This window comes from Phoenix dactylifera, chromosome 1 (genome assembly GCF_051530095.1).
Source record: "Phoenix dactylifera cultivar Ajwa chromosome 1, Ajwa_hap1_PhDact_Kaust_v1.1, whole genome shotgun sequence".
Lineage (NCBI taxonomy): Eukaryota > Viridiplantae > Streptophyta > Magnoliopsida > Arecales > Arecaceae > Phoenix > Phoenix dactylifera.
Genome location: NC_143190.1, coordinates 4,778,128 through 4,788,678, shown reverse-complemented (window position 1 = coordinate 4,788,678; position 10,551 = coordinate 4,778,128). Strand labels below are relative to the sequence as shown.

The following is a 10,551-nucleotide window of genomic DNA, read 5'->3' as shown; positions in this document are numbered from 1 at the left end:
ATTACCCTGATTCAAATCAATCATAAACTTTATTATCGTACCTTAATTTTTCAGTGGAATACAGACCTTTGTACCAAAGAGGGGGAGGGCCCATCAATTAGATGTTCCATTAGGATTCCGGTATCATAATTAAATCCAACACCTTGACACTCGTGCTTAGAGTAAGATTGCTTCCGAACGTGCTAGTACTCGGCAGTGTTAATAGTGCTCCAAATGATTTGCTTTTGATGAGGATGGACCGAAATTATCCCAATCCAATCCTAATTTTTTTTTTGACAAACTTTGGATTCATCGATATAATTTATTTTAGATATGAATTGGATATGTACCATCATGTACGCTAATTTGGACCCGACAACCCTTAGACCCAATACTTATAACACAAGGTAAAACAGAGTAAACGCTCCGTCTTCGCTGCGTGCGCCGCTGTCGTCTCCGTCCCCCGTGCGCGAGAAGCCCGGCGAGACACGCGTGGCGGTTAACTTCTTTCGCTTTCCAAACCTCTCTTTCCCCCATTTCAAGATCAAGGTTTCGATTTCCCATTAGGATCGGTATCTCTTCTTCCTTACTTCATGGATAGATTACAGATTGGTGATTAGGGTTTTAACCTTGTTTTTTTGGGATTCCTTGCATATCTTAAGCTCGAATTTTTTGAGGGCTGTCGAAGTTGAAGTTAATAATTGTCACCACTTCTATACAATATTGTTCATGAGTTCTTCTTATCTTTTGTTAGAATCTTGTAAGTTGTGGTGAGTGGAAGAGGGGATTGGTGGATTCTTTTTTATTGTTTCGTTGAAAAAGAACAAGGATCATTTAGTTGATGTGGATTGCCTCCCAATGTTCTCGATCATTTTCACTTCAAAATATTATTCAATGAATCGGATATATTTTTCTATGCATTTATAAAATGGTTATCTTTTGCTGGGAGAGGGGGGAAATTATATTGATATTACAATCATAGGAGTTCTCCACACAGAGCGCTGTAGAATCATTTTCATTAAAGTCATTCATTCGGTGGGTTCTTTACTGAGTTACACTTGATACATTTGAAAATTTAAAATTTTTTGCTTTACTTCTGTAGTTGCATTCATTTCTTCGTTCTTTCTTGAGCAATTTGCACCGATATGACTGCTAAAAAACACGAAAAGAAGGAAAGCAAGAGAAATGATCTGGCTCTTCAGCTGACGACCTATTAATATATGAAGTCACAGCTAAGTCTGCAGTGTAGAAATTTCACAGCCAATTCCTGAGTTTTGGCTGGCAATTTTAGGCAAGCTACATATGCATTGAGAGATTTGAGTTTTGCTTGTTAAGCTAACTGAAGGATCAGGTACTTGCTCTTTTGGGACATGTTTACTTGCCTGCATGGTTTCTTGTCAGTGCTTGCAATATGCCATGCGGTGTCCGAAGAACTTTCACACCTGCATCAGCTTTTGGTACACTATCACACATGCTTTATAATCAATGACTGGCACATTGTAGGCGAAACTTATGTTACACATAATAATTGGCAGGGAGTTGGACTTTTTGTTTGAATGTTTTCAACTATGTTTTAGATTCTCATGTATGTTATGATTAGTTAGCAGATAAATAGGACATTTCATACATTGATGCTTAATTTATAATTGGCTCGGTTTTCTTGTGTCCTGGCTAGGTTTTTCTTTGATTCAGCTTTGGGTAACATGCAACACTTACGAAATTCTGTACTGAAGCATGTGCAATTGAGCTGCTCCACGCAACTACATGGGCTTAACACATGTCGAAAGTCACTCTTTGGGCCTATCAGATACATGTCTCTGGCATCAAACAATTCTGGCTCTGAACATCTCATGGCTCGTGTAATTCAGCTGGTTAAAAAGTTTGATAAGATAGATTCTAGCAAGGTGATTCTTTATCATAAACAAGTCTCTTCTGTCTTACATAAAATTAGTGCATTAGCTTATCTGCCAATATGACTCTAGAAACAAAAGAAAGTAGATCAGGAATATCACTTGGTTAAATATTCTCTAGTGCTTTTAAAAGGAAAATGCCAACTATACTACTGAGAGTGTGTAGGTCAATAAAGAAGCATGCCATCTGCATCTTGTTATTATATGAATATATTCAATAAGACCAGGTTCATTAACTTCCTCTGTAAAATGCTCCCCATGAAGTCAACCATCTCAGACAAGTAGATCAATTTTTCCCCTTTCGTTTTACTATATTTTCCCTCTGCAGCCAACAGCAACAATCAGATCTGATTAGATATAGTGAACTGCTATTAGATCTGAACCTGTCAATTTGCTCATAAACCTTTTTTTGACAAGTTAATTTTCTGCAGATTTTATGCTGGCAGATTTTTCTTTGATTTTCAGCAAACCCTTCCCAACTAATATCCTATATAGCCTGCTTGTGAGCCATTACATGTATCAGTTATTTTTCATCTACATGAATGACTACGATTAATATATCTGAAGCACATCAATTATTTTCTGATCCATGTCCAATTCATGGCTTCTAAGTTGACATTATTCCATATTTGTCTTTTATCTTCCTTCCAAAAACCTAATTTGTTGTTTTAAAGTAGGCTTTCGTACATCAATTTGGTATCAGAACCTTTGTTATGCCATAATGTTGTCGCAGTGGCAAATCCAATTCATGGAGCATATATGGTTATCAACAATATCTTTATAAGCAAGGTTTACCATATTGCCCTAAACAAAACAGTTCAGGGTATATCATACCGTACCGGATTAGAACCAGTATGAAAAACATCAATCAAGTTGGTACATGTCCCATATTGAAACCAACCATATCGATATATATTGCCTGGTCCTGCTCCAAACTAGGATGCGTATTGCACCTTTCCAACTTGTGCTAACCTGTACCATCCATTTTCGAGAGGTATTATGATAAAAAATAAGAAAAAGGGGTCTTGATACAGGATGCATACTGTATCATACTCGACCATGCCGTACCGAACTGGTAATATACTTGTACGATACCTAGTGCAAAGATTGCTGATGTTATTATGAGTATCTCGATGGAGATTTCACTAGGGAACTTGAATCATGTGAGTTTCTAGAGTTGATCCCTGATCTAGAAGATTACTTCAATTAGTATGATATGCCTGACCAAATATGCATAAACTTCACCATGCCAAAACTAAAAGTCCAAGCTTATACATGGTGGAGAGCATAGAAAATCAGATTATGTGCCATGCCGAGTTCCAATTGTTAACTATGAAGAGATAAAGAAGTTGCTCAAGTCGAGATATTTGTTGCCATCAGAAATCCCTTTAACCTTTAGCACGGTAATAGATATGGTCAACCTATTTCCAAGAAGATTCCAAAAGAATAAATTTACAGAAGGTGAGAAACTTCTCAATTTTCAAGGCTCTACTTAACAGACGATCTTGGTTTAATGATGGAAGGGTTGTTGAAAAGCAATATTGTAGAAGCCAACAATCTTGTAGAACTCAAGAACTTCTCAATTTGCATCAGACTAGGGCATAGGGCAGTATAGAGAGCATTAAATCTGCTTTTGTTGACCACGGAAGTGAAAAAAGAGGTAAAGGAGCTTCCCTTAAAATTGGATGATGTACAAGATCTTAAAGACAATGTGGAAGTAAAGAACAATATCACATAATACTGAAAATCTTAATGAAGTAAATGATGATTAAACAATGAATACAGTGATTCTGCAATAATGTTAGAAAAAAAAAATCATGACTGGTGCTTATTTATCAATAGAAGGCTATTTGGATGTTGAATTTCCATAGGAAGAAGCCAAAGTAGTTGGAAAACTTGGTTCTCAAGATTTTGCAAAATTTAAAGAAAAAGAAACATGCATGATCCCCTGAATTTCAAATATATTGTCATCTCATATGGGAGAAATGCTGATCATGTTTATGCCTTTCAAGATGATATCATATGGGCAATACTAGCTTGGTAACTAATAAAACTGGGGCTTATTCAGAGGCATTCATGAGTTATTTTAGTCAAGTACATTCTTATTGCATGGGATTGTTCATCAGCTGGAGATCAAGTTTGATCATGGGGTTGTTTGGCTCATTGTGACTCAAAATGCACTGCAAATAAAGTTGCATGGAGCTGAACTTGCAGCAATTCAGGTCCATGCAACTGGCTTGATCCTGTTTGGTTGGATGCAACTCGAACTACAATAACCACGGATTTTCTATTTGATTGGGTGCAATGCAAAAGATAAGATCACCTTGCAAATAGGATGGTGAACTTACCCCTCACATCTCAAGTTATAAACATTTATTTTGACTATCATAAACAAGGTTTCAAAGATACCAATATCCTTATTTAATGAACTCCTCCCTTACAATTATTCACTGTCATAATCAAAAGTATGGTCAGTATTTTCTTAAATCTGTTAAACTAGGAATATTTGAGAATAAAATTTTAATTGTTGTAATGATTATTATTTGTCACTAGAAATAAGAATAACAAAAAATGGCAGCATTATTTGCTTAAATTACTGACCGTACAGTCATACTAAAATAACAAGTGTTAGTTGTGTTATCTAATGATTTTTATAGAAAAATAATGGCCAAAAATATTCCAAGTAAAGATTCATAATAGAAGGCATTTGAACCCATATAAATATTGTCATGATATTATAGCAACTGTTATAAATCCTATTAAACACATGTTCCAGATTTTTTACTACATTCACATTGACACTTGTTGATGCAGATGGACGCTTTTCAATATTTTAAATATTTTTTAAATTGACATATTATCATGGAAATTCAAAAGACAACTTTTGATTATGAAAAAAGAAAAAAAGTGGAAAGAAAGGGAATGGGAGCAGGGGAATAAGGAAAAGGAAGACTCCAGAGGAGTCTCCTTCCCAATCATGCCCATTGTGGTCTACTCATAACCCTCTTTGGTGCTAGTAGCTTATTCACTGAGGACACCATCCAATCAAGTGGAAATGAATCTACACTTCCCTTTTCTTTACCATAAGTTTGATAGAAGCTAGCTAAGATCCATGACAAGTTCAAATCATTTGAAGATGGAGAGGAATAGAGATTTCAAGGTAGATTAAGTCTTATCCTCACTAAAGAGGATCACAACTTCGAAGCCTCTATTGGAGCTTGCTGTGAGATAGGAGAGAATGTTGATTGGGTCGATATTCTCATTGCTGGTGAGAATACTAATCTCAAACCTTTTAGAAGGGCTGGCTATTTTTTGGGGTGGTTTGCATTATGGAGATAGACACAAAGCTAGCAAAGGTAAGGAGGAGTCAGCCAAGGAGCTCGAGATCTTTGTGGAGATAGTAGTGAGGTGTTGATCAGAGCGGTGGAAGTCATCAAGAGAGGGTGCAAAGTTAGGGGAGGATGGGAATTCCTTGATCAAGCAATGACTCAAAACTTTCTTGATCCCAGGCTGAGCTATTATAGCTCGACATGCGGTACTTTTGGCCCTAATTTTGGCTACTGCAATTAGAGTTTAATCTGTAACCAGCCTTAGGTCAAATTGGCTCAATTGCTTGAAATGCACCCTTCAAACAATGATTGGATCTAACTTTCAGCTAAACTTGCAGGGGTTCGAGTTGCAGGGTTCCAAAACTCTCATGACATCTACTATTAGGCATATCAATCAGTCAATCATAAATCAGAAGTTAATCATTAACCAGATGTTGAATTTATGTAGTTTTAACTTCGAAGAACTTGAGATGCATTCCTACATAGCAGAAACCAAATGGAAACCCTTGATTGTGTCATGATGCAGCGGAAGGCTGAATGGCTTATAGACATTTGTTAATTCAATATTACTTTTGCATTTGTTGTTTTCCTTTTGTTCATAATGGTTTCAGTCAGGGTCAGTGGAACCGACCCGAACCGGCCGGTTTCGGCCATTCCGAGCCATCTTGGTGGCTGATCGGCACGGTTCCGGCAACGGACACGAAATCTATTGCCAGAGGGGGAGAAGAAGGAAAGAGAGAAAGAGAGAGAGCAAGCAGGGGATGGAGGGCGAGGGAGAGGAAGGAAGAGAGAGAAAGGTGGAGGCTGGTCGGCGAGCCGCGTGGAGGACGCTCCTCTGGGCTCCACAGCCGGCAAACAAACCCGCCGTATTTTTTGGCCGCGGAGGTTTTCTCCACCTCTTGCTTGGGTTGCCGGCCTTCGACGACCCTCCACTGGCCTCCATTGGCCCTTTGTCGGCCTCCGCCACCCTCCGCCGGTTTCCCTCCCTCTCTTCCCTTTCTCTCTCTTTTTTCCTGTCTCCCCCGCCTCCTCTACTGTGTCGGTACGGGCCCGGCACAGGCCCGTACCAACTCGTACTATCGGGCAATCGGTATAGTGCCCGGTATCGGTTCCCCCGACATTGGTTTCAGTAATAGTTGTATTGAATTAAGGGCCGGGTTCAAGGTTTGTAATCTCAGTACTAGGTACCATATCGGTACGGTACGGTACACTTCTGTGCCGAAATAACTCTCTAACTATTTTTCTCAATACGCACCTTCGTACGCTTTGGTACGGAACTTGTACCGACTTGAAGGTGTGTTTCGTACCAATTTTCTTCCGGAAAGGTATGGGGCGGTACGGCCGACTTTGGCTGGGATTGAAAGATCTTAGATGTTATTTGACAACTTAAAAGGTGCAGTTATTTCTTGTGGTACTGTTCACGTGATATTAATCATGGTATAGTAGTAGTCATGAATTAGTGACTAGCACTTTATGAAGAGTATTTTTGGAAGAATAGTTAGGGTTTCCCTTTTCTATAAATATGGATATTATGCAATTAAGTTTTTATGCAGAATATGAATCAAGCAAGTTTTCTTTTTTTTTCCACTGCACTATCATTCCATAACGGAGGTGTGAGGCCTTCAACCCTGGGTGTCATTCCTTGGTGCCAGAGTCCAATATCATCCTTTGTCTTCTCCCTTGAGTCTTTCTTATATTTTTCTGTGTTTTATTCATAAAGTTTATTTTCTACTTAGATTTTTTTTCTTTGTCCCTTTCCATTTGCTGTATTTTTCCTAATGCAGCCAACAGCACCAGATCCGATCAGATCCAATGAACTGCTATTAGATCTGAATCCCGTCCAGTTTGCTCAAAACCTTTTTTTCTACAAAACCAATTTACTGCCGACTTCATTACAGGAGATTTTTGCTTGCTTTGCTGAAAATCCGTCCCAACTAACATCCTGTATATAGCCTATCTGTGGACCATTACATGTATCAGTTATATATATACAAATACAAAATACATCTATTTTTGGGGTCTATGTGCAATCCGTGGCTTCCAAACCACCAAATCTCATTCTATGTGGATATTATTTTATGCTTGTCTTCTGTCTTCCTTCCAGAAAACCTAGTTTGTTCTTTCAGGTAGTTTCCTGCATCAAAAATGTTCAGTAAAGTTAACCATGTGATGAGTACCTACGAAGCATGGACATGGATATAGAATACGGCATGATACAGACACAACGATAAGGCAAATCTTGAGAATGTAAGATATGATACGGCTAGGATATGTCAAGATATATATAGACATGCATATCTATATATATGCATATATATCTATGTATTATTTATTTTATACACATGCATATACATCCATACACACAAATTACAGGTGTATACAAATGAAAGAGACATTGATTACGCATATTAGCCTTTTAGAACAATAGTCAACACTTTATACACTAGAACTTCTACTAGCTCATAATTAGTCATTATGCCATAAATTATAATCCATACTTATATTTAATATAATATCAATAGACTACAAAATTGATCCTCCCTTTTATTTTTGAAGGTATTGGGGAAGTATCTGAAGTGTATCCAAAAAGTATCTGGGGTGTTTTTTAAATTTTGAAAAATATGCTGCTTAACACAAGTATTAGGCAGGTATCTGAGAAGTATCTGACGAGTATCAATATTTGATATGGATACAATGTGGACATGGCATGTCATTTGAAGTGTCATTAAAAGGATATATGAATTTGATGACTTCTTTTGACTTTTACTGTTTCCAGTAGCTGCTAGAGAGCTTTCTGTACCTTCCGTTTTTTGAATGCAAGTGATTACTTCTTTATAAATTGCTCTTGCAGTTTTGATGTTTGTTTGAACCAAAAAACATTAGAACCTGTCTTGCCTTTTATTGAAGTTCATATAAAATGGAAGTTTTGTAAATGAAATTGGGAAATGTTTAAATGGATATTGGGTACCATTTTACCTAACATATTGCCTTATTGAGGTATCTGCAATAGTTTAGCTCATGGGTTTAACACAAGCTTTATTTTCATACTGGGTTTGGATTTTTTGATTGTAAAGCTCAATTCTAGCCACTGTTTTATATCAGAAATATTATTATTATCTAGGCACTTTCTGTGCCCCAAAACCTTCTAATCTCCCTACTCTCTTTACTTTCTGCTTTCTTGTTCCTTTGTCAGGATTTTCGTTGTCTCATCCCACTTCCTCAGTCAGTACTGAAGCAAAATTTCCATCACAAGGGAAACACCACATCATTCACCTATTCTACCTTCTGCCACACTGCAACTTTCCCTCCTGCAAAGTCCAAGCACCTCCTGCTATTGACTTTGGAAGGAATTTTTCCCTTAATTTGTGGAACACACATTTCTTGTAATTGAATTCATGATGTGTCTACTTTTGCCACGTTTTCTTTTTGCTTCTAGTAAGAATTATGCAAGTAAAGTTTATTTTGTGAGTTTTTAAAATTTTTAATTCCACCTGTCATTTCCCAAACCTCTTTATGTTGTTGAAGAAATGGTTCTATCATTTGCTCACCTTCACTGAAACCTCTTTAGTCACATAATTAACCTACATAATTGCACCTACTGAATCCCTCTCCTTTCTCGAGACTTAGCAGTAACTTGAATGACAGTTCTGGAATGGTTCTCTCTCTACATGGCTGCCTTCATGTCAGTTGGTCTGAGGCTTTATGGGAGACGCCTATCGAACTTCCTGGAGCATTCAGATGGGTTACCTTCCCTGGGTGCTTTATCTGCATTCACTCCCTACTTTTTTAGTTGAAGGATGTAGAAGAAGATGGTGAAAGGAATCTAGATACTTGTGGGATAATATAATTTGTTTGGAATATCCTAATTATTGGTATGATAATAATGTGGAATTCCAATATATATCTTTATGGGAGCTGCCATATGTATTATGATAATACATATCATGATGCTCTTGTATCTCCTGAATTTATGGGAGCTGCCATATGCATTTTTTGACTGTTTTTATTTTTGTTTGCAAGAGTGTAGTAACAAGTAGGTGACCTATTATCGCATTTGACTTAAATCTTTCTGAACTCCCTTTGTTGGTCTTCCTTCATTTTTCTCTCAATCTAGATGTTATTATGGATGTTTTCTATGAAAAATATCTGACTACCGTCAAATTGGAACTTGCTACAGGTCACAGAGACAGCTGATTTCCAAAAGGACTTATGTTTGGACAGCTTGGATAGGGTGGAGCTGGTTATGGCTTTTGAGCAGGAGTTTTCCATTGATATTCCTGATGAGAAGGCAGATAAACTTTCTTGTTGTGCTGATGTGGTGAAATACATATTATCTGAAGCTCAGCCCAATAATGTAGGGAGCTCCTGATTGGATAGTTAGTCCTTTGATACGGCAGAAAGAATCTTTAGGGTTTCCTTGTGGCAAATCATTTTTAATCTTTCCATTTTCTGTTGTTTCTGTCTGATTTCATAAGATTTTTGAAATCATTTGTCATGGGCATCATGGTATGAATTACTATAATCGTTTGTATTCTTCAATTAGTACTTCATGATGTGAGAAGGCTTGTTGTTTACATTTAGTTAGATGGACTCTGTTACAATATAGAAATGACAGACTGTTGAAATTAGCACATCATTGAGTTGTTATTGGGAAATAACATTTCTCGGGCACATTTGCAATGCATTATCATTTGACTTGTATTGCATGTAGGACCTGATTGTTCTATTTTTTGTTTTAATTTGGTATGTAAAATATTTGGAAGCCTGTTATAGCTGCTTATCCTGAACCTTATTAATTTTTACCCATTTTCTTTCCTGTTTTCTAGTTGATAATACTATCTTATCAGATCAATGGAAATGATATAAATGGCGCATAAGGCTGCGTATGCATGTGCAGATCTCTGACCGCATTGCATTGCTTATATGTAGTTACTATAAGTGGTCATAATGCATACGGACCGAAAAGGCACTCGATTTAGCACCATTTGGCCGTATATGTGGCTCAATTAGCGTTTTGCAGCTGCATATATGACCTGTTTAGCATTATGGAGCCAAATATGTGTCCCACTTTTATATAGCTCTGTGTGGATGAAGCATGTTTAATTGATGATCATGTCGATTTTGGGTCGAATTTGGCAGGCATGTATGTGATGAAAAGGTCTTTATGTTTTCCAGCTTATGTTCAGAGGTGATATCTGTGAGGACCAGCCCACACACAGTGGACTAATGGGCCAAGCCCAACATGGCTGGCCCATCTGAAAATCCAAGTAGCCTTTCGGGAAGAAGATGGAGGCGGTAATCGCCAGCTGTCCGGCGGTTACAACTGCCTGACA

The 10,551-nt window shown here is 37.5% G+C and overlaps 1 protein-coding gene across 1 annotated transcript; it reads left to right on the top strand.

The window, feature by feature from the left end:
- Positions 1-362: 362 nt before the first annotated feature.
- Positions 363-9,851, top strand: MTACP3 (mitochondrial acyl carrier protein 3). The gene is made up of 3 exons (XM_039114408.2): positions 363-551; positions 1,655-1,883; positions 9,396-9,851. Exons 2-3 carry the CDS (start codon positions 1,683-1,685, stop codon positions 9,585-9,587), a joined length of 393 nt encoding a protein of 130 aa, XP_038970336.1. The 5' UTR covers positions 363-551; positions 1,655-1,682; the 3' UTR covers positions 9,588-9,851.
- Positions 9,852-10,551: the final 700 nt, after the last annotated feature.

What these genes read in the sequence shown, in the direction of transcription:
- MTACP3 (XM_039114408.2), top strand. Translation starts at nt 1,683, where the DNA reads ATGCAACACTTACGAAATTCTGTACTGAAGCATGTGCAATTGAGCTGC. An exon ending in ATAAGATAGATTCTAGCAAG is followed by an intron (nt 1,884 to 9,395) that starts GTGATTCTTTAT and finishes AACTTGCTACAG; the next exon opens with GTCACAGAGACAGCTGATTT.